Genomic DNA, 22090 nt, shown 5'->3' on the forward strand with positions numbered 1-22090 from the left:
AGCCATATATGTTGATGTAAAAATAATTTTGAATCAGAACTACTTGGGTTAGAAAGTAGACTCACAAACTTTTTAACGGTTCAAACCTTGCGAAAATCAGAGTTCAGGAGTGTAAGGGAGAAGCCCGTAAAAATTTGACAAATTGTGGACTTTCATTGCGCCCCAGGCGCACTAAATTGCACATGAGGCACTCTGAAACTCCACATTTTGTCAAAATTTGCGGGCTCGTACCAAACACTTCCAAACTCCTATTTTCACGAAGTTTGAACCGTTAAAATTTTTGTTGGGTTTATTTTTTTAACCCAAGTAGTTTTGATCAAAAAAAATATTTACATCAAAAGATATGACTATTTTACCATCAGTGAGTAGAAAATATAAATCATTTCTGTAAAATGCTCGTATCTCCCTCATTTTAAACCTGATCGAAACACATTTTATATCTATAGAGGGGGTATTTGATGTACTAAGAGATAATGGGATAGAATGATAAAATGAATAGACTGTAATTTATGAAAAGTCGGTCAAAAGGAAATCAATTCAAAGATTGTTCGAGCTACTAAGGCAAAAACACATTTTCGAGCCCTTCCATTCATTTTAAGTTCCATTAGATACTCTCATTCCTAGTTTTAAGGTACTCTTTCATTTCTTAAGAGTTCTAGATGAGTTCATAAGGCTTTTAACACTTCATCAAAGCGCATAAAAACTGCTTAATCATAGGGATATGCCAAAGAAGTACGCTTGACAAACACGTTTTAGCTCTCATCAACTAGAAGTTTATTGGGTTTCCATTTCCTTACGGAATTCTGTGTAGTTGGGTGAAGATTTCCCTAGTTTATGTTTTCTTTTTATGAGTTACTAATTCATTGGAAATTGGATCGAAAAGCACAAGAACACAGATTAGTCTTCCACAAACCAGAGTAGCCCATTTTTTTGGCAAGACCGTTCTTAGTCGCATAATGTGCTCTGTGAGCGTGAACATGAGCTAGTATGTTCAAAGCACTTAAATTCCCGAGAGCATGAGCGTATATCGAGGATTGAGAACTGCATTTCATTGTGTCCCGGGCGCACTAAATTGCGCCTATATTGTCCTGAAACTCCATAATTTGTCAAACTTTGCGGGCTTATACCGGACACTCTTGATATGGGTAGTGGGTGATGGTTATGAGATGCTAAAATGATTGTGGTGGTGGTGGAGGTGTAGTACTCGTGGTGGAGTTGCAAGTGGAGGTGTGATAGTCGTGGCGCTGAAGTGTTGGTGTCGGCGGTAGTGGCTAAATGAAGGCGGTGGCGGTAGGGTTGAGGTGTGGTGCCAATGGTGGTAGCAGAGTGGAAGTATGGTGGTAAAGTGATGGTGTAGGTGGTCAAGTGATCTTGGTGGAGGGATTGTGTTTACAGTGACAATGTTGGTGGCGGATGGAGGGATGGAGTGCTCCCATCATCTTTATACTGGTCTGCTTTCTACTCATTTTTTATGAACTAATTTTGTTATTTGCATTGTTAGATTCCATTATCTTTTAGTATCTTACGAATTCTCTTTATCGATATATAATTGATCTTTATATGATTCAAAATGAAGGAGATGCAAGCGCCTTACTGAAACGAATTATTTTATGACTCATTGAGGGTAAATAGTCATGTATTTTAATGTACAAATATATTTTGATATACAAATAAATAGCCATATATTTCAACGTACAAATATATTGGAAAGATCAGCTAAGATATAGATTGGAAAGGCTTGTAGGTCTGGACAGACTTGATGAGGCCCTGTATAGATCCAGCTGCAGCAAGAAGTGACACAATCAAGCAGAGCAAGCTGAGTAGCTGCATATAAATCCACGCGGGGGAAAATCTACGAATCTGTGCCTGTGATATGTACATCTCAATCGGAAAATACACGGTCAATGGCCAGAAAGATGCCGCGCCCATAAGACCCAAGAAATCGTTGAAGAATGGGAGCATCGTCGCAACCACTGTTGTGAATATTACATATGCTGTTCTCCAGACAAGCCTAAAGAAGTTGAAGTTGAAAGTAGATCCAAATGGTGTGGGAATGGGGTATTCTCTTGCTATGAATCCACTCTGCGGCCATTTCTTCCGGCACCAACTTTCCACGAATCCATATACAGGCTGACCGTATACCTAAACATATGCATGATACAGTATACCATAAATTATAGAAAACAAAGGTACAACCGCTGGATTGCCATTATAGAGAGTATGTTTGATGGTTTACCTGATAGGCTCCAACAAGATGAACAATAATGCACAAGTTGGCGAAGTCAACCAGCCAGAAGGGTTCATAGAAACCGAATCCGGTCAGAAAGTTCCCAGGTGCATTGTTCCCAAATGCCGCATAACCCAGAACTCCGCATAACATGTAGAACATAGTGCTGATTGAGATTCCAATCAAGGTAGCTTTTCTCATCACCGTGTTCTCCGGTGGGCTAGATTTCAGTGTATCCTGTGATTCACAGAAATTTTATTTAAATTTACCAGAACAAAATGCGTTGTTTGCCAAATGAAACAGGACTTGCAGCAAAACTAGGTGTCTTACTACCTTCATAATCTTATGTCATTAGGCTAGGGAGGGCTTCACTTAAAGCCTAAGGCTCGTTGGACTCGTTGCAGTGAGTCAATGAAGACAGTAGTCTGTACAAGTTTACATTGTAGGATTGCCGGTGCACACCACTAGTCGAACCGCGGTTGCCATCTTAACAAAACCCAAACACAGCCTTCCGTTTTACGAGTGTGGATCTGGTCCTAGACCCGACACACTAGACACAAGCTACTATGATCAATAAATTACCATGAATAACTACCTACCATATGACTGAGCATAACGTCTAGTGTACCTAATTTACTATTGATTTAACTATGATTTGCCAAAGCTTCTCCTAATTGTCAGAAAAATTTGTCAAAGACCCTTTGGATAGGATCTATTACAAGCACCATTAAAGAAAATGTGCATGTTTGCTGCATTTTAGCATTGATTTGCAAATGATGAAAGAATAGCTTGCCTGTATCTCAACAAGGACAAGAGAGTAAGCATAGGCAAATGCAATGTTTCCAATGGCTTGGAAGCAGCTCCATATTTTTTGTGAACTTGAGACCTCATCCCCGACATATACACCCGTTAAGCTCGTCTTCACATGTGCCCCTTCTTCAAAATAACCACCACGATATCAGACATGCTTACGATACACACAAATGGTACACGTATGTCCATATTCAAAATGAAAAACTTCTGATGATTGCAATACTTAGAATCCATGCATAGCCACTGACCTACAATTTTGGCTATGGACAGGCCAAGGCCGATGGTAGAGTAAGTAAAAGACATGACGGCTGCGATTATGGAGAGCATCGAAAGCTCGCTAATGTCTGGAATTTGGCTAAGGACAATCTGTATTACCCCAAATATCATCATGAACAGATTGTTTGATGTATGACACCCTGCAGCGTGGCCGTGCTTGTGGAAACAATCTGATCGTTTAACGGCCCTATCTCACAGGAAATTCAAAAAATAACCGATATACTTCGATATATATGCGAAAATCATTAGCTTATGACAAGAAATGATTATTATAATTAATGCTTACGCCATGCTAATAGCCGTAGTGATTGTGCATCCAATTCTTACTCCAATTAGAGTCGTGTACTGAGCCAAACCGCAAAACTGGATTTTGATTCCTCCTGTACATGCACGCGTAGAGGAAAGGAGAAAAAAGAACAATGAAGATTTTGCAAGGTGGGTTTTATGGAGAAGACCAGTGGTACAAATACAGATGTCCGGACACAGATGTGTTTAGAATTGTCGGACGTGTGTAGGTTTCACACAATGCACGTGGAATCCACACATATGTAGTTCTGGACACAATTGTCTCCGCACATTTGTATCTCAAGAATTTTGGAAAGTAAATACCTAGATTGGCTCTGACGACCTCACTGTAAGTGTGGTTTCTGCTGCCTGTGACAGGATGCCTGTAGCAGTCAGCAAGCAGAACAGAAGTGAACCAAGTGATGAGAGAGAATGTAACCAGAGCAATTATACCCCCAATCCACCCCAATTGAGCCATAGCCCATGCCAATGACAGCACCCCTGACCCTATCACTGCTGTTATTATGTGGGCACTTGCAGTCATCAAAGTACCTTCAAAAACCAAAACCAAAACATTTAGGATCTGTTGGGTATAAACCGTATCGAACAAAAAAATGTTAAGCTCTTTTGTTGCATCGACAAGGCCCCTTCCCCACCACATATTCCTGTATGTTCCATCACATAATGTGTGGCTCCACACCAACATGTGGTGGAGGATGGTCTCAGAGCACGGCATGCTGGCACTCTAGGAACACTGTAAAATCACTCGTATTGCACATATTGTATTTTCTTAATTGTCAAAAGACGCAGAAAACTTGTTTGATTATTGCTTTTCCAAACTTGTTTTAGGAAGAGTGGTTCGAGCGCAGCCCATTTTCGCAAAAAATAACACTGATGATTGATGATTCCGAATTCTGGAAATTATTCTGCTGAAAAATGCACACAATATGGAAAGTGATGGCTGGTTCTGTGTTCAAAACAGTTTCTGGAAAATAATATGTTACGAATTGTGCGTACCGGTTCTAATGGCCCGACCATCATCAGCAAGGTTTTCATCACCATTTCCATTGTCCATGGCAAAGCTTAAAATTTAAATTCCTCTCTCTAGATCTCTCTCTCAATGTTCTTGACAACTCTCCCACTCTGGCAATAGAAACGGTGGTGAGCAGTAAATTTAAAGGGAGTGGACTGTGGAGCAGAAAAGAGAAATGGTGGTGATGCAATAGCCAGTTCACACTGTGATGCACCACCATCTCTTACCACATTGCCTTTTTTGGATTTCACAACAAGAATACAACTTCTCAATAAATACCCAGATTTCAACAGATGCTGCATTTGAAAATGTGGAGACAATAAATACTACTATGAGTCAACTGTATTTCGATTGCCAAATGGTGATACAGAATTTTAGGACAGTCAAGACATGTCCACACACATCCACCAAGGTTGTCCAAAAATTCAGGTGGAATCCAAGATTACTGTCAAATTATATGCCACCCGGTAATATTATAGGTCGCTTGACATCTTTGGAACGCTGTAGTGCACTCTGTGTAGTGCATTGTGTAGTGCGGCACTGTAGCCGTCTAAAAGTATTTTCAACGGTTCACATTAAAAACAAACTTTTCCAGGGAAGACCCCGGAAAAGTTTGTTGTTAATCTGGACCGTTAGTTGATGGGATCCTTGTCACTGGACGCATTTCTCGAGTTTCTTTCACCTGTTATTTGTATCCGTACAGCAAACGTCACGTAATTAAGTACCGTGTTGTCATGTAAGTACCATGCGACGTATCTGAGATACACTAGAGCTAAATGATTTACTAATATAATATTACGGAGATGTATAAAAATCCTCTTTGGGAATTGTGGCATTGAATTAGTTGTCGGATTCTAGAATTACCCATTCTAAGTATGAAATAGAAATTCACCTAATTTGACGCCCCACTATAATCTGAAAAAGAAGAAGAATCAAGACTGCTCTGTACTGAATAGCATTCCAATTGTACTTTACAACCACCACCCTCAACAGTTACGCCATCAGTACTGCTTACAACATAATGCAGAATCGCAACACAGATTCGCAGAACTTTAGAGTCAATGCATGGGACAAAAAGAAGGTAGAATTCTTTTTGGCCTCACATTTAAAGAGCCAACACAAAATAAAGGTATGTGCCGGTACTTTCACGATAACTCAGATGTGCGGGCCAGCTATATGCGCACCTCAATTAATATTGGGAGACCAATTTCACTGTCCACCCAAAAGGCCCCAATTAAATCCAGAACAAAATTCCGGGGCAAAACTGGCCTCAAAATGTTTAAGAAGCAACTGTGAAGTTTCAAATGTGAAAACTTGAAGTGGAGCAAACGTCCCCCCTAGTCTTAGGCTTTGATCTCCCGCCCAACCCCTTGGGTTAGCTCTCATCAAATCAAAGAGAAGTTTATTTGGTTTCCATATTCTTATGGAATTCTGTGTAGTTGGGTGAAGATTTCCCTAGTTTATGTTTTCTTTTTATGAGCTACTAATTCATTGGAAAATGGATCGAAAAGCACAAGAACACAGATTAGTCTCTCACACAAACCAGAGTAGCCCATTTTTTTTTTTGGCAAGACCATTCTTAGTCGCATAATGTGGTGTGTGAGCGTGAACACGAGCTCATATTTCAAAACGTCTCAAACACTTAAATTAGCGAGAGCATGAGTGTGTATCGAGGATTAAGAGCTGCATTTCATTGCGCCCCGAGCACACTAAATTGCACCTAAGGTGCCTTGAAACTCCATAATTTGTCAAATTTTGCGGACTTGTACCGGACACTCCTGACATTGGTAGTGGAGTGAAGGGGTGGTGGTTATGACATGCTAAAATGATGGTGGCAGTGGCGGTGTAGTAGTCTTGGTGGAGTTGCATAACGGTGGTAAAGTGATGGTGGTGTAGGTGGTCAAGTGATGATGGTGGAGGGGTTGTTTTAAGGTGGCAATGTTGGTGGCAGGCGAAGGGGTGATAGTGCTCCCATGATCTTTGTAGTGCATTTTCTACTCATTTTTCATGAACTAAACTTTATTATTTGTATTGTTGGATTCCATCATCTTTTAGTACTTTAAAAATTATCTTTATTGATATATGATTGGTCTTTATCCGATTTAAAATGAAATAGATGCGAGCGTCATACTAGAATGATTTATTGTATGACTCATTGAGGATAAAATAGTCATATATTTTGATGTAAAAATAATTTTGGATCTAAACTTCTTGAGAAAGTAGACTTAACAAACTTTTTAACAATTCAAATCTTGTGAAAATCGGAATTCGGGAGTGTAAGGGGGAAGCGCGTAAAAATTTGACAAATTGCGCCTGAGGAGCATTACATTGCGCCCGGGCGCACCAAATTGTGCCTGAGGCGCCCTGAAACTCCACAATTTGTCTAACTTTGCAAGCTTGTACCGGACACTAGGGGTGTGCACGGGTCGGGCAAGTCGGGTATGGCCCGCAACCGACCCGACCATGTCGGGTAAGGAAAATTCAGGCCCGCAACCGAACCGAACGATGGTATAGACCTGTCCGTGAGCCCGATTTTTTACTTCGGGTCGGGTTGGTCAGTTTAGCCTTTAAGTGGGTCGGGTCGGGTCGGGTCGGGTCCGGCCCCGCGGGTAAGGAACGCACAGACTCGAAGTCCAAACCGAAACTCGTTTTTTTAACAGAACCCAACCCATACCTGACCGAAGCACCTGTTCGAAGCTGCCCGAGACCCTTGGGGTCGGGTTGGTCGGGTTGCGGGTTTTTTGCACACCCCTACTGGACAATTTCGAACTCCGATTTTCACAAATTTTGAACCTTTGGAAAGCTTATTGAGTCTGTTTTTATAACCCTGTAGATTTGACAAAAAATATTTTTACATCAGTAAGATATGACTATTTTAACCTCAATGAGTCGAGAAATAAATTATTTTTGTAAAACGCTCATATCTCCCTTATTTGAAACCGGATAGAAATATATTATATATCGATATAGAGAGGGTATTCGACATACTAAGAGATTATGGGATCGAACAATAAAAATAATAGATTTTGGTTTATGAAAAATTGGTCGAAAGTAGATCAATTCAAAGATCGTCGGAGCCACTAAGGCAAAAACACGTTTTCGCGCGTTGCCACTCTTTTTAAGTTCCATTCGACACTCTCATTCCTATTTCTAAGGTACTCTTTCACTTCGTAAGAGTTCTAGATGAGTTCAAAAGGCTTTAAACACTTCATCAAAGCGTATAAAAATTGCCTAATCATAGGGATATGCCTAAGAAGTACGTTTAACAGGGCTTACACATTTTGGAACTCAAATATTGGTGTCTCTACCTGTCTACCACCAACCATATCACTTGACAGCTACGGCTTCAAAACCACCGTACTTCCACCGAACCTCCCTCCACCGCCAAAGTTTCTGCCGCCGGGAAAAAAAAAATTGTGGAGTAAGTCTATCTTATCCATCGTCTGAATCCCCCTTTCATCTACATCCATGGAACACATGTACATATGCATTACCAAAACTTCCTTTACAAATTTTAGTTCAACCAACAAATCTACACGTGCTTTCTAATGGACGTTGGCATAATGCACACCACGTGTTCGTTTAAATTACTAACACATGGTTTGGTTATGGATGATATGGTTCTAAACGTCCAAACAATGCCAATGTGTAAAGCTTGCACAACCCAAAACAAATCAACTTCAGTTTGATAGTTAATAATTAATAATCCAACTTGAGCAATGAAGAATTCGTTTGGAAAAAAGAGAGAGCCGTAGACTATGGTAAGAGTTAAACCGTAAAAGAAACACTATGTTAAGTTCCCCTATTTGGCTTACTCTACCCAAAAGTTTTATGTAAATGCAGGCCAAACTCGTCTTGAACGTAACAAAGACATTGACCGAAATATGTTCTGAATAAATCTACAAAACTTGAACTTTGTATTTTGACGACTACCCTGGGGCAAGATATTAGCACCACCACTTGCCGAATTTTATGCTCTGCCCCTTGTCCCTAAATTGTTTTATTGAGAGCTACCAGTGGGTTCATGAACTCAAATGGTGCATGGTCGCTGGGATTGAGTATAAGCGGGGCAGTCCAACATGTTGGGGATAGTGGCCTAGCCGTAGGCAATCTGTTGTAAATCCCAAGAGGAAGCATTTAAGGAAGCAATGTGTTTCGATTACTTGCTCTGGTAGTGCTCTTGTCTAGGCAATATAAAAGCCAACAGTTCCAAGTAAGATAACAACCCAAACACAGTCAATGAAATGATATATTCTACTAATGCTGCAATAACCTGCTCCCCTAAGCCTAGGAAGAGCATGAGAAGCTTAGGAGGATGGAAGTTGCTTCATTTGTGTGTGTGTGTGTGTTTGAAATATAGGATTTGAGGGCCTATTATAGGCCGAGTTGCTTTTTTATTGCATGTTTGAAATATAGGACAAAAAAAACCCATTATTCGTGTATTCCCTCCAAGAACATTTGCCTAATGTCACATTTCTTCCTTTCATTGTGTTGTGAATTTGTTCAGGCCACTTTTCAAACCCATTACTTGCATGTGAATTTGTCGGAAACTCAGAACAGCTGTGGAGCTTCCGTTCCATCTTCTGACTTCTGGAATTGGAAACTTAACTCAGGTCGAGGATTACTAACAGAAGCTTTTCCATCAACGCAGTCTTTCCAGGTAAAATTTTCATTTTCGAAGAGCATGCTTCTGAATTCACTTCCGTGATTTCCGTATCCTGCTGATATCTTAACCTGATTTCTCACTCCCCTTGCGGAGAATTTTGCATGTTTGAGGGTAGCATAATACCCGCATAACTTGTCGATCAAAGCACTTCTGGAGCAATAAGTCTTGACACTGACAAGGGCTCCAACCATGAAAAAGAAGACGAGGATACTCAGGACTGCACAAATGTAACAGTAAAAGTTAGTAACTCGGTATTGTGAGAAAAATAAAGGGCAAAGTCCACTTTCACGCCTGTGGTTATCGTCATGTGGGGATACCCCCTTCATGGTTTAAAACTGACCGCATAACCTACCTATGGTTTTGAAAATGTGCGGATAGACCCCATGTTGTTATGTTTTCCATCCATATTAACGGAGGTGTATCTCACATGTCTAGAATGTAATTTGAGTCGTTCATAATATATTAAATAAAGAGTAGAGTATCTCTATAAAAAATATCTCGATCAGGCATCAATAACCCAGTGATTTAATTTTTAGTAAATTCAAATTTGATATTTTAATTTCATAACAAAATCGATTCGACCATGAGCTTTTCATTTTTCGATTGCCTTGAATTTTGGCATAGATGTAGTACTCATCAAAATTTACAATATCAACGGTTTGGATTCAATTTTTGGTATAAGGGATGGTGTGGTTAGATTTAAAAAAGAATAAGAATCAAGGGACATGATGTGGGTATATCGGTCTTTTAATGTTGTGTCTGTTAATATGGATGGAAAACATGACGGCATGGGGTCTATTCGCACATTTTCAAAACCACAGGTAGGTTATGTGGTCAGTTTTGAACTATGAGAGAGGTATCCCCACATGGCAATAATCACATGGGGTCAACATGGACTTTGCCCAAAAATAAAAATTGGTTTTGAGTTGTGTAGAAAATTAGTGGATTGGTTTACACAGAAATTATGCCAATAGATGGGATCTATAACTTCATTTATTCCTTGCTTCGCTCACATGAATTCAATCGTTAAATATTCAAACCATGTGCTTGCTTATGCAACCCGCATATGCTGTTAAAAATATTCTGAAAAAGTGATAAAACTATGTGAACTTTTATTCCAATACCCCCACTCCACCTCTTGTACTAAATAATGAGCATTAAGAAACTAATTTCTTGATCACTGTCTCTTGTTTTCATCAAGTATATTTTGGTCAATTTTTTCGGAGTTAAACTAGTCGATAATTATCCAAAGAAATTCACAGTGGAAAAAGAGGAGGATGAAGAATTTACCCTTTCTGCCTGCTGCACTGAAACATGTGACAGAATCTTCTCGCCGAGTCACGTCCCAGGTAATTCCCAGTCCAAAACTATCATCAGCGAGATAAGGACTGTACGAAAATGGAGTTGCTATGGTCTTCACAGGCTTACAAGAATCCGGAACAACCTGAAACGGCGCGACAACATAAACATGATGCTCGGATCCACTCATACACGGGACTTGCACGAAGGGACGTGAAAGCGGAGCAGAGCAGTTGAGGTACGTGTAGTTTTTCAGAATGTAGTAGTAACGGAACGGGGTTCGAGAGAGATCAAGGTTTAGAAAGACTTCTTGGACACAATTTTTGGGATCAAGGAGACTCAGTCTTTTGGAGTCGTAAGAGATGGATTTGACAACCAAATCCCCATATGATGGAAAGTGGATTGTGGTTTTGTTTTCCTTGCAAACTAGTTTGAAACCAGGGTAGCTGCAATTCTGGGGCTGAAGCCCTTTGATTGAGAAAGGAAACAGGATTTCAGGGCCATTTGGGAAACACTTAGCCGGTGGACAATTCTTATCTATGGCTTCCGTATTTAGGAACATTGAGGAGAAGAGGAGGAAGAAGATGATGACATCCATTAGGTAGGAGTATCAAATATCAAATGACACAAGCCTAGTACGAGAGAGAGAGAGAGAGAGAGAGAGAGAGAGGTGATAAGCACAAATGACTGGATGAGATACACTAGACCTGATCCCTGAAGTTCTTACAGAAAAAAGTTGACCAATACTCTGCAAAAGTTCTGAAGAGACCAACTAATATCTCTTGAGAGAGAGAGAGAGAGAGAGGTGAGTGGAAGACCCGTAACGCAAGGGATGAAGAGGACAAAGGCGAAAGAGATGTGATCTGAAGAAGTCTTCTAGTATTAAAAGTCATTGGTCGTTGTTTTTGGTACAAACAATACTCGAAAGCAAAACAAGAGGGGTGGGAATTTCCAGTTGACTTTTACAAATGGAGTCTTCTAAGAAATTTCAATTGTTTAGTTGCGTTAAAGTGTTACTAGTAATCATATTTCTCCCGTGGAGTTGTTCAGATAGATTTTGACATACAATAAACTTAACTTTTAGCATGGACATTAAAATACACCAAAATTATAAGACAAATGGTTCGGATACTTAAATGAAACTGCGAGAGATTTAATTCAACATTACATAAAGCAAGTGGAGTGGTAGCTAAGTGGTAAGCACCGTATACTCACATGCGTTTAACAGTGGTCCAAACCTCATAACTACAATTTACTACGTTGACTTACGAAAGAAAAACGAGTATCTTTTTCACGGAGCCTCCATGAATAGGATGTTCGCGGAATTGCTCAATCTCACGTGTCCAGTTCAGTTTTGGACGGTTCAGATTTTAATAAAACTTTTCCGGAGAAAAGTTAATCACAATCACTTATTATTAGTCATAATTGATTTTCAATCCGAATCGTTCAAAAACACTTTGGACGGTCGCGATTGAGCCCCGTAACTTCTTTTTTATGGAACAGCCATAAAGAAGATTTTCTCAAAATTAAACAACACATGGGAAGCTACACGAGATATAAGCACATGAAGAGAGGATCTGGAGTGGGGAGGGTCCTGCCGAAGGATGGGTAGTTGTAAATTGTAACAGCCAAGTATAACAGCAAAACGCAAGAATACGCCGCAGGATTTTGAAGCGATCCAAAAAAAAAGACATTGATAATATCAGCACCAAAAACCAAGGCACAAACTAAAAGACACACACGTAGTACCAGACAAGATAAGCAGCACACTTAGGATTAATACTCATTTAAGAACAAACATTGCAGCTCCAAACAATAGATTTGATACCACAACCAACACAAACAGCTAGAAACACACAAAGTGGTTCCAGTATGTGACCATGACACGATCAAACTCCGATAGACATAGAACCATAGACACAGAAACCAATCAGTACTCGTCCCCTTCATCCCCGTCCTCTCCCTCGGCCAACTCAGCACCGACCTCCTCATAATCCTTCTCCAGAGCCGCAAGATCTTCCCTTGCCTCCGAAAACTCTCCTTCCTCCATGCCCTCACCCACGTACCAATGCACAAAAGCCCTCTTAGCATACATCAAGTCAAACTTGTGATCAATCCTTGAGAACACCTCAGCCACACTGGTGGAATTCGAAATCATGCAAACAGCCCTCTGCACCTTGGCAAGATCGCCACCAGGGACAACCGTGGGTGGCTGGTAGTTGATGCCACACTTGAACCCGGTGGGGCACCAATCCACAAACTGGATAGTGCGCTTTGTCTTGATGGTGGCAACAGCAGCATTGACGTCCTTGGGGACCACATCACCACGGTACATGAGGCAGCATGCCATGTACTTGCCGTGGCGGGGGTCGCACTTGGCCATCATGGAGGAAGGCTCGAATGCGCTGTTGGTGATTTCGGCGACAGAGAGCTGCTCGTGGTAGGCCTTCTCTGCGGAGATGACAGGAGCATAGGATGAGAGCATGAAGTGGATTCTGGGGTACGGGACCAGGTTGGTCTGGAATTCAGTCACATCGACGTTCAGGGCACCGTCAAATCTGAGAGAGGCGGTCAAGGAAGAAATCACCTGAGACCCACAGTAACAAGATCTTAGTTTAGAAAAGTACGTCGCCATCAAGATAAATGAGACATCATCCTGCAAATCTAGAGAGACTTGGAATCCTAAAAAAATGTGTTAGGATGATAATTTGTGAAATTATTGCAGATGGAATAGAAGATATATTAGATTTCTCTTCCCATATTAGTCAAAGGTATTACTGTTACCCACCATTTTCTTTTCCCTCTACGAATTCCCATGCAAATCCTTCATCCAAATATGCCCTAAGCTTGCTAAAGGAAAAAAAACAACTAAATTTTCTAACGAACTCTAAAATGATCTTGCTTAAAACTTCTACAAAGTAAAAAAGTTGTGTTTTCTCAGGTTGTGAGAGTTTATAGGCTTGGTAAGGCATTTCGTTATGTTCTTTAATGAGTTTTCCTTCTATGATCTCATTTTCCCCTTAAAGGTGTGCATCAAACCTCTGCAGTATATCTTTTATCGTCATTCAAAATATGGTGAATTAACGAAACAAAAAGTCTAAGAAGCCAGTTGGGAGCATATGTTACCTGGGAAACAAGGCGGTTGAGGTTGGTGTAGGTGGGCCGGTCAATGTCAAGAGAGCGCCTGCAGATGTCATAAATGGCTTCATTGTCAAGGAGCACAGCAACATCAGTGTGCTCAAGGAGGGAATGGGTTGAGAGGACACTGTTGTAGGGCTCGACAACAGATGTGGAAACTTGAGGAGAAGGATAGACAGTGAAACCAAGTTTTGATTTCTTGCCATAATCAACTGAGAGGCGCTCCAAAAGGAGAGACCCAAGACCAGACCCAGTACCCCCTCCAACAGCATTGAAGACAAGGAACCCTTGGAGTCCAGTGCAGTTGTCAGCTAGTTTACGAATGCGGTCTAGGCAGAGATCAACAATCTCCTTTCCAACTGAAAACAGTGTAACGAATCTTCAATTAGTGATTCCACGGAATAGAAACAAGTTCACAACCCAAAAAGATACAAAATTGTGAAACAAGCATGTACTTGTGTAGTGGCCACGGGCAAAGTTGTTGGCAGCATCTTCCTTGCCACTGATGAGCTGTTCGGGGTGGAAGAGCTGACGATAGGTTCCAGTCCTTACTTCATCTATGACAGTGGGTTCCAGATCTACAAAGACAGCACGAGGAACATGCTTTCCTGCACCGGTTTCACTGAAGAAGGTGTTGAAGGCATCATCGCCTCCACCAATAGTCTTGTCACTCGGCATCTGGCCATCAGGCTGGAAGAAGAAAAAAGAAGTGATTTTAGAGATGCCCTATAATATAAAAGATGGCCTAAATCAGAGGGCACAAGACGAAAACATGGTAGTAGTATTAGTAGTAGTAGTAGCAGAAATGACACATTTTTTGCCCAAGATCAGAACAGGGTGATAAGAAGCAATTTGAACACACACATGGAACAATGAAAAATTTAGCCGGTAAAATGAAAAGGAGTTTCTGTTGAAAAAGAAGCAATAATACATGAACATGGGCCTGCCACAGATGTAATCACCAAGAATTAGTGCCACAACACAAGTCACTAGTATAGGCTGATCTGACAATTTCAATCGCAGATTTGTAGTTCTTATGCAAGAATCCGTACATAACTGCATACACCAACACTATTTACACAATTGAAGACTGATACTTTTGTTTTGCAAAAGGGGTCCAATGTACTGAAAAGGTAAATATCCAGCCACCTTCAAGAAAAAGTATCCAAATTCCTTGAATTACAAAACCAACTCTCCAAATTTAATAGGCTATCCATTCAAATCTACTGCCTAAACAAAGGAATCACATCAGACGCAAGAAGTGTGATATAAAGAACCCATTAAACCACAAGATCTTATTAAAAAAAAAAAAAACCATTTTCATTCATGACATAAAGGCTAAAAGTGTGATCTTGAGAAGTTGATAGGAATAATATTTAGTTACCTTATTCATTACTTTACTTTGTTTCTATCAATGCATGATTTTAGGTCTAAGTGCTAGAGCGTAGGATATTATGTCAGTCATTTATGTCCTTTGATTGCATTTCCTTTTGAGTAAAGTCTATACAAAACTACGTGGATGCCGTATGACTCATTATGCAAGAATAATACCCCAATTGCGCTTTGGAGGTTGGATCCCCTCGAGGCCTCGAAGTGATCAATTCCTTCCCCATTCCCTGTTTTTTCTTTTAATTTTCAGAAGTGAACCAATAAGAAGCATATGGATTTCGATATTACCAAACCAATGTACCAAACCAAATATTTACATTTTACAAATAGAACCAGAACTCGATCTAACATGCTTCAGATCGTAGAATACGAAATACATTCACTTTGCCCAATCAAATTAAGCATCGTCATTCCATGCAGATGAAATGCACATCTTTCTTATGAAATATCAACAGATCTGACCAACACTCCAGAATTGAAGCACACATAAAATTACAGAATACCAGATCTAACAAATCTTAAGGGGTCTTGCTAACTAGGCGGTGGATAATGTGTGCATATGATGCCAAACATGTTAGAATTTCCATACACATCACCCCAAGCTAAAATTCCAAAACACATCTCACGAAGATCAATACGCGTTCACAATATCTGTACATTGATCTTGGATATTCATATGATGTACCACTAAAAACTGATATTCACGAGCGATCCACACGTTTATTACGAAATACCAATTGATCCACACGTTTATATACATTTATTTTCGCTCGATAGGGATCGGATCAAACCGTCCAAACGCAGACCAGAGAGGATCCACTTCCCAGACATTACCAAATCTAACAAATCTAACAGATTTTAACAAACTAAATACACAGAAGAATACATCCGTGCAATGAAAGAGGAGGAAGAAATGAGATGGTTACCTGGATGCCGTGCTCGAGGCAGTAGAGTTCCCAACAGGCATTGCCGACCTGAATCCCGGCCTGACCGATGTGGATCGAGATGCACTCCCTCATTTTTTTTGTTTTTCCGCCGCTGCTTGGATGGTAAGAAAATCGCAATCAAGGAAAAAGGGGGAAAAAAGAAGAAGAAACGAACGAAACAGGGCGTTTATCAAGACGCCTTCTGATAATGCGAAGCGCTCTCGGATGCCCGCATTTATAGGGGAGAGGGAGAGGGAGAGGGAGAGGGAGAGGTGGTTGTTAACCGCAGTTAGTTTTTGCTTTGTTTGATCGGAACCGTAGTTAGTTTGCCAAACCGACGGCCTGTAGTTGAGTGGGATCTGTGATCCTAACCGTTTTCGGTGACCGTGGTTAGCTTTATTGGAGTAGTATTTTAAAAACACAAAATTTGCCGCGCTGCGTCAGATTTACAACTACAGTTTTAGAGAATTTTTGGGTGCCGGGCAGGTACTGCACACATTTTCCTCTCTCTTTTATCTCACCTGACCACTCTTTCCTCTTTTTCTCTTTCTAAAATTCAGATTTCACAAAATACGTTTGGGATCACCGTCGGGTACAGTCACGTGGTACCCGCTGAACACCCAAAAATTTCTCCCATTGTTATCTTCTTGAGTGATTTTTCATTTTTACTATTACGCATTGAGGGGAAAAAAAAAAGATTTAAAAAGTAAAGAAAATTGCCAACTTTTAGCCCGTAGAATTTCTAAGAGAAATATTTTTTCAGAAAAACAGAGAAGGCAAGAGTAAATATTTTTCTTACTTAAATCCTTCTTTTGCCACTGTCATTGCATTTTGAGAATGAAGATCACCTCTCCTGTACAGATTACGAATGAGAGAGGTGGGCTTTCGAACTCTACAATGTCCTTGACAGGCGGAAACCGGACCGGTTAGTTTGAGTCGCGGTGGTACGATTCTGCTAAATGCTCGCATGGAGCACTTGATGTGTTCGCCACTTTAATTAGTCAATGCAAAAGGTAGCTGAAGCTCATAGCCGTAAACCAGAAGCAAAATAATTCCCAGTTTTCTCTTGGACAGTGTTTGAAATTCGAATCAACGGGTCATAGCCGATTTACTTATGACAAACACGAAATGAAGCTACTAAATTTACTCTTATTGCTTCCATTTTGTTTACATCTTCCTTGCGTATCCCTCCACAAGTTCAATGGGACAACATTTCGGCTTCCTGACACAATAAAAAAGTCACCCTTACAAAAATTGGTGAATGTCCGTATATTGTAACTAGAGATCATCTGTAAAGGCAACAAACTCTGGTCCCAAAGTATGAGTAAATTACAGTTGACGAATGACAATCAATAAGCATCTTTTGCTTGAGATACCAGCAGACAAAAAGAGTGGCTTCCTGAAGAGGCTTTCTCTTTTGCCTGATGAGTGCAGCTGAAGCAATGGGTTACTTTGCTAGTAATCTACAGTCCACCAAAAGCCAAAGAATCACCAATGCTCATGCTGGCTTTCATTATCGACGCCGGACACGATTAGCTATTGTTGATTCTTCACATAGGCTAAGGCATTTTGATAATCCCCAGAAACAGGAGCCAAATCTGGTCTCTTCCCATCAGACTCCCTTGTTTCCTTTTAGAAAGAAAGACGGTACTTTCCCGAGATCATCCAGAACTTGTTTTCTGTTTGGGAAGTGGGGAATTCAAGATACAGGCTGTGCACCAGTCCATGCATGATTGTCGTCATCATATTCATTCGCCCTATAGTTGCGGCTTTGTTGTAAATAGGATAAACCAGACCAAATACCACGGATAAGCAAGATACTAACAAACACGACACTTCCAATTGTGCAGACCACCTGCACTTGATATAAACATAAACAAAAATGAGTGGGGATACTCACGTAACGACACTGCAGTAACTAAGAAGATACAAAAAGGCAAAACTGCAACAAACAAACAGACAACTAGCTCTGTCCGTCTTGGTTATCACAAACTAAAGCACCTATAACTAACCATTAGTGATTATATTGTGAACGTTTGAAATGTGGACCATTAAACTCACGACAAAGCATTGGTTCTCAAATTATTTCCAATATCTAGGACAGGAGTCTGTTGAGCTCAAGGACAATATGAAAACAGAGTTGCTTGAATGCATCTTTGCAAACTTTCTGAATCAGGTTGTAGGCCCAAATATGCCAGAAGATCTCTATAGGAGTTCCAACATTTCTTAACTTCCAATACAACCTCAACCTTGAAAAGTTCAGCACGACAAATCAATTTTTCTGGTAAAAGATAGCACGCCAGAGTTTTCTACTGATGTGGTCCACAATCTATTTCTACCAAACCTGCGAAATAAAAGAACTACAAGTTTGCAGGTAAAGACTAGAGAAAAGTTCCCTACAAAATCAATCACTTCCGAGTTCTGAGCTATTGTAATGGAATCGGCCAAACAAATGCCATTTGTGATTTCACTATTGAAAACCATTCGCTCCAGTATTTGGATCGCATTTATCCTAGATGGCTTTGAAAGTTGTCGCACAAAAGGATAACACATCAGATTTGAAATTCCATTGAAACAAATCAATTGAAAGGACCTGGTCTCCGGAGAGCATATAATCCTAGACTAGTGCCAAATACTCTTTAAACTGGACAACCAAGAAACTGCAGGATTGTCCTAATTTTTCAGCTGTACTATATGGCTATATTGCTTGATACCTTTATGCAGCACTGGGCTGCACAACATGCATCCACATGCTATCCACCCAACAAAATTGTAGAAACCTAGTTGAATTGTTGACCAACTGAAGATTGCGGGGGAAAGAAATGGCATATCATCAAAACCATATAAAGCCCATAAAAAGAACGAACATTATATCAACAAACCCCGTCAATTCTTCTCCCACTATTTCACACAAATGATGCATTAGAGCCTGATCAAGTTTACCATCACATCTCCTTCAAAGCTTAACTGAATGATGACCTCACCAGCGGAGTCCCCGAAGCTCAAAAAGTATAACCCCACTTGCTGTTTAGGGATTCCACTCAGGCTGAAAATTAAGAATTTAGAAAAAACTCTTTCCAAACACTTTACATATAACCACTCGCTTACCAGAAAAAAAAAATCTAACAACTCACTAGAGAATCCATGGAACATAATTGGGCATGAATCCACCCATCATGAAGAAGAATAGGACTAAGGCATTTTGGAATTCCTGAGAGGGGCACACCATGGATCCATACAGCCACCTGATTCAAATTTGTAGGCACAATCCTCACGCCCTTTTGCTAATGATTGTGCTGCCTACTATAACGACTAAAAATGATAGATCTTCATTCCAACATGTTTAACTTTTCCTCCATCATGACTTGCAGTCCATATGTTGGCATATCTGCCTTCTCTGTTTCCTATACAGCTCTCTGCATTGTTATTGCATTTCAAGCCCTCTCTAGACTAACTGATCCATACCGAAAACAATCATAAGTGATTGCTTGAATACATAGATGCGACAACCATGTGCTAAACTCACCAAATAAAATCATCTCTTAGTTTTGGAAACTAAAAGACAAGTAGAAATCTAATACACGCGGAATGCAGAGGAGGACCAACAAGCGCAGAAGGAAGAACCATTTGAATACGAACATGCAATGAAACCATTCAAGTCTTGAATGCTATGCATTTGAGATGTATATGTCAAATACATGTCCAACAGTAACTAAGTAAGCAAAGTGAACCAAGAGTTCAACCATAGAACTGAGGGCAACATTTGAATGGCAAGCAATGTACTTCCTCCAAGACATGACATGAAAAATGGCCTAGTATGATGAAGATAGAAGAAAGAGAACTACTAGAAGAGAAAGGGCGCTCCTACCTGCCTTATCCACGTAAGAAAGTTCTAACTCGTCCCAATAAAAATGGCATAGACCATGATTCGACAAATATACTTTTTTGATAGACCATACATCTAGATATTCACAACAATAACTTTATCTTATATTACCTCAAGGAATGCTTTCAAAATCCACAAGAATGCCAGCAATATAACCCCATTGACAGAGAAACCCACCTACATTGAACAGCAAATAGACCACAAGTCAATGAGCAAGCCAGCGGCTTATCTAGCAGAAAGCATGAAGTGCTACCTAAACCAACATTACATCATGCCACCAAAGCACAACATCAAACTATGATTGAATATAGATCAACAAATCAACAAGAATGTCAGATGATGCACAACGATAAAAAGTACCAATCATTCTAAACTCCCCAAAATAATTCAAGTTTTGCATGTCTTGAACCCACTACCATATGAAAATTCTATGAAAAACTACAGATGTCTGGAATCCATGTGCAATGTGTACCATGTAGGACATATGTCAAGCAAGAGAAGCCATAAGGGCATTGGTATAGCAACTACGTAACCCCCTGATAATATTTGCTTTACTTAATTTTCTATATTTTTTGGTTTTTATAACGCGGGTGTGCGGACCACCTTACGCGCACCTCAACTAATTCTCGAGGACCAATCTCACTGTCCACTAGCGGGGGCCTATTTAAAACCGGAGCAAATTTCCTATGGACTGACCCAAAGGAGAGTTCGATTTTGCTATGTAGAAGGTCAAATCTTACCTACCGAAAAAGTGTATATACCTCGTTTCCTGTGCAATTCAATCGCATGATTACACAATAGCCTCTTTTCAGGGAGAGTCTTTTGTGCAATCTTGTGGTTGACATTGCACAGGAACATAACACTTTTGGGTACAAGTGACCTGATGTGCTTTGGCACTGATTGCTTAACATTGGATGCTTAACTTTTCGATAACCACGAATCCATCTCAAATTGTTACGAAAGGCATGCTCGACAACAAAGAATCCTTTACTGACTTACTACCAAAGAACATGAATTTTATTTTTGGATGACTCAAGTGTCCGACCAACCTCCACGCACCTCGAGGTTGAGGAAAGTGGGGCAAAGAAAAGAAAATAAAATGGGAGGAAAATGAGAGGGAAATGGTACTGTGCAGAATACTAAAATTTCCTATTTACTCTCCTCTTTCTCTCCATACCAAACAATGGAGGAGAAACATTTTTAAATTTTCATTTCCTTTCTCTCCTTTTCCACAAGTTCTAGAACACGAGTTTGAGATGAGTACCAATTTCGAAGAGATAGTGACGGGCAGAACAGATCGAACGGCCTTCCTCGCTCTTCTCGACACCTTCTTAAAAACGTTCTCGACAAACTTCACCAGAAGATCCAAACTCCGATCCTCTTCTTGCTCCTCCTCGTCATCATCTCCATCATCATCATCACCATCACCATCGGCGTAATCTTCAATCCCTAGTCCTACCTGCGTACAACACGAAGCTAAATTCAATACTGATATCCGCCATATCTGTATACAAGTATGCACAGAAGAGAGAGAGAGAGGACCTGGGGGAAATTGGAGATTCGTCTGGAAGCTTGGACGCGGGGGTAGAGTCGACGAAGCTGAAATTGGAGGATGGTGGAGTTCTTAGGAGGATTGGATGAGTGGGAGAAGGTTTTGGGGAAGGAAGAGAGAGAATGGGGAGGAGAGAGAGTGACGGAGGAAGTTCCCATGGTTGAGTTGGGGTAGCAGAGACAGACCAGAGAGAGCTTCAGGTGTAGTTGGAAACTAATGGCTCAACGTTGTCGTTTTGTTTTTGTGGGAATTTTTTGCATTAATGATTCTTTGTTTTCCTGATTTGGTCAAAAATACCAAGAAATAATCCAACCCGGGCTAAAACACAAAAAAAAAAAAACTCACAATTTACATCCCTCGTTTCTTTGTTCCTTTTGAATATTGAAATTGTTTTAACTCTAATTCTTTAAAAGAAAAACGTTAATCACAGCTCAGTGAGCAGTGGTTAATGTGCAAAAAAAATACACTGATATCTGTGAAATTTGCATTGATATTTGTGAAAGTATATAGATAATTGTGAAAAGAGCATTGAAATACTCACTTTTCTTGACAATTGTGGTTAGCGAAACCGTTCTTTTGATTGTTTAGATATTGATCATC

At 40.3% G+C, this 22090-nt stretch overlaps 4 protein-coding genes across 9 annotated transcripts; all 4 read right to left on the minus strand.

Moving 5' to 3' along the window:
• Window positions 1-1626: 1626 nt before the first annotated feature.
• Window positions 1627-4785, minus strand: LOC131307821 (amino acid permease 6-like). Of its 3 annotated transcripts, none has more exons than XM_058334519.1 (7): window positions 4619-4785; window positions 3926-4153; window positions 3603-3696; window positions 3289-3503; window positions 3021-3160; window positions 2237-2464; window positions 1627-2142 (listed from the first exon to the last, which is right to left on the minus strand). In XM_058334519.1, exons 1-7 carry the CDS (start codon window positions 4674-4676, stop codon window positions 1717-1719), a joined length of 1389 nt encoding a protein of 462 aa, XP_058190502.1. In that variant the 5' UTR covers window positions 4677-4785; the 3' UTR covers window positions 1627-1716. The 3 variants fall into 3 exon arrangements, with proteins under 3 accessions (XP_058190502.1, XP_058190501.1, XP_058190500.1); XM_058334518.1 differs by having other exon boundaries at window positions 1717-2142; window positions 3021-3163; XM_058334517.1 differs by lacking the exon at window positions 4619-4785 and having other exon boundaries at window positions 1717-2142; window positions 3021-3163; window positions 3926-4277.
• Window positions 4786-8770: 3985 nt separating this feature from the next.
• LOC131307825 (RING-H2 finger protein ATL22-like) lies at window positions 8771-11413 on the minus strand. Its single transcript, XM_058334523.1, has 3 exons — window positions 10591-11413; window positions 9156-9517; window positions 8771-9114 (listed from the first exon to the last, which is right to left on the minus strand). Exons 1-2 carry the CDS (start codon window positions 11195-11197, stop codon window positions 9186-9188), a joined length of 939 nt encoding a protein of 312 aa, XP_058190506.1. The 5' UTR covers window positions 11198-11413; the 3' UTR covers window positions 8771-9114; window positions 9156-9185.
• An 852-nt stretch (window positions 11414-12265) lies between these two features.
• LOC131307826 (tubulin alpha-3 chain) lies at window positions 12266-16435 on the minus strand. The gene is made up of 4 exons (XM_058334524.1): window positions 16053-16435; window positions 14193-14427; window positions 13726-14096; window positions 12266-13186 (listed from the first exon to the last, which is right to left on the minus strand). The coding sequence occupies exons 1-4, from the start codon at window positions 16143-16145 to the stop codon at window positions 12530-12532; spliced, it is 1356 nt and encodes a 451-aa protein (XP_058190507.1). The 5' UTR covers window positions 16146-16435; the 3' UTR covers window positions 12266-12529.
• Window positions 16436-17181: 746 nt separating this feature from the next.
• Window positions 17182-21704, minus strand: LOC131308419 (protein SHORT HYPOCOTYL IN WHITE LIGHT 1-like). Of its 4 annotated transcripts, none has more exons than XR_009194430.1 (5): window positions 21481-21703; window positions 21203-21397; window positions 20050-20115; window positions 17429-17907; window positions 17182-17270 (listed from the first exon to the last, which is right to left on the minus strand). XR_009194430.1 is itself a non-coding variant. In XM_058335341.1 (4 exons), the coding sequence occupies exons 1-4, from the start codon at window positions 21646-21648 to the stop codon at window positions 17752-17754; spliced, it is 585 nt and encodes a 194-aa protein (XP_058191324.1). In that variant the 5' UTR covers window positions 21649-21703; the 3' UTR covers window positions 17182-17751. The 4 variants fall into 4 exon arrangements, 2 of the variants coding, with proteins under 2 accessions (XP_058191324.1, XP_058191325.1); XR_009194431.1 differs by lacking the exons at window positions 17182-17270; window positions 17429-17907 and adding exons at window positions 18013-18029; window positions 18061-18396 and having other exon boundaries at window positions 21481-21704; XM_058335341.1 differs by having other exon boundaries at window positions 17182-17907.
• Between the last annotated feature and the right edge of the window lie 386 nt (window positions 21705-22090).

The sequence above is a fragment of the Rhododendron vialii genome, chromosome 11a (genome assembly GCF_030253575.1).
Source record: "Rhododendron vialii isolate Sample 1 chromosome 11a, ASM3025357v1".
Lineage (NCBI taxonomy): Eukaryota > Viridiplantae > Streptophyta > Magnoliopsida > Ericales > Ericaceae > Rhododendron > Rhododendron vialii.

What these genes read in the sequence shown, in the direction of transcription:
- LOC131307825 (XM_058334523.1), bottom strand. Translation starts at nt 11,197, where the DNA reads ATGGATGTCATCATCTTCTTCCTCCTCTTCTCCTCAATGTTCCTAAAT. An exon ending in CAGTGCAGCAGGCAGAAAGG is followed by an intron (nt 9,518 to 10,590) that starts GTAAATTCTTCA and finishes ACATTTGTGCAG; the next exon opens with TCCTGAGTATCCTCGTCTTC.
- LOC131307821 (XM_058334517.1), bottom strand. Translation starts at nt 4,262, where the DNA reads ATGTGGTGGGGAAGGGGCCTTGTCGATGCAACAAAAGAGCTTAACATT. An exon ending in GTCCATAGCCAAAATTGTAG is followed by an intron (nt 3,164 to 3,288) that starts GTCAGTGGCTAT and finishes GTTATTTTGAAG; the next exon opens with AAGGGGCACATGTGAAGACG. An exon ending in ATCTTGTTGGAGCCTATCAG is followed by an intron (nt 2,143 to 2,236) that starts GTAAACCATCAA and finishes GCATATGTTTAG; the next exon opens with GTATACGGTCAGCCTGTATA.
- LOC131307826 (XM_058334524.1), bottom strand. Translation starts at nt 16,145, where the DNA reads ATGAGGGAGTGCATCTCGATCCACATCGGTCAGGCCGGGATTCAGGTC. An exon ending in GCCTCGAGCACGGCATCCAG is followed by an intron (nt 14,428 to 16,052) that starts GTAACCATCTCA and finishes TTCTTCTTCCAG; the next exon opens with CCTGATGGCCAGATGCCGAG. An exon ending in TGCCCGTGGCCACTACACAA is followed by an intron (nt 14,097 to 14,192) that starts GTACATGCTTGT and finishes CACTGTTTTCAG; the next exon opens with TTGGAAAGGAGATTGTTGAT.
- LOC131308419 (XM_058335341.1), bottom strand. Translation starts at nt 21,648, where the DNA reads ATGGGAACTTCCTCCGTCACTCTCTCTCCTCCCCATTCTCTCTCTTCC. An exon ending in GAATCTCCAATTTCCCCCAG is followed by an intron (nt 21,398 to 21,480) that starts GTCCTCTCTCTC and finishes TGTTGTACGCAG; the next exon opens with GTAGGACTAGGGATTGAAGA. An exon ending in TTTTGAAAGCATTCCTTGAG is followed by an intron (nt 17,908 to 20,049) that starts GTAATATAAGAT and finishes TATCAAGTGCAG; the next exon opens with GTGGTCTGCACAATTGGAAG.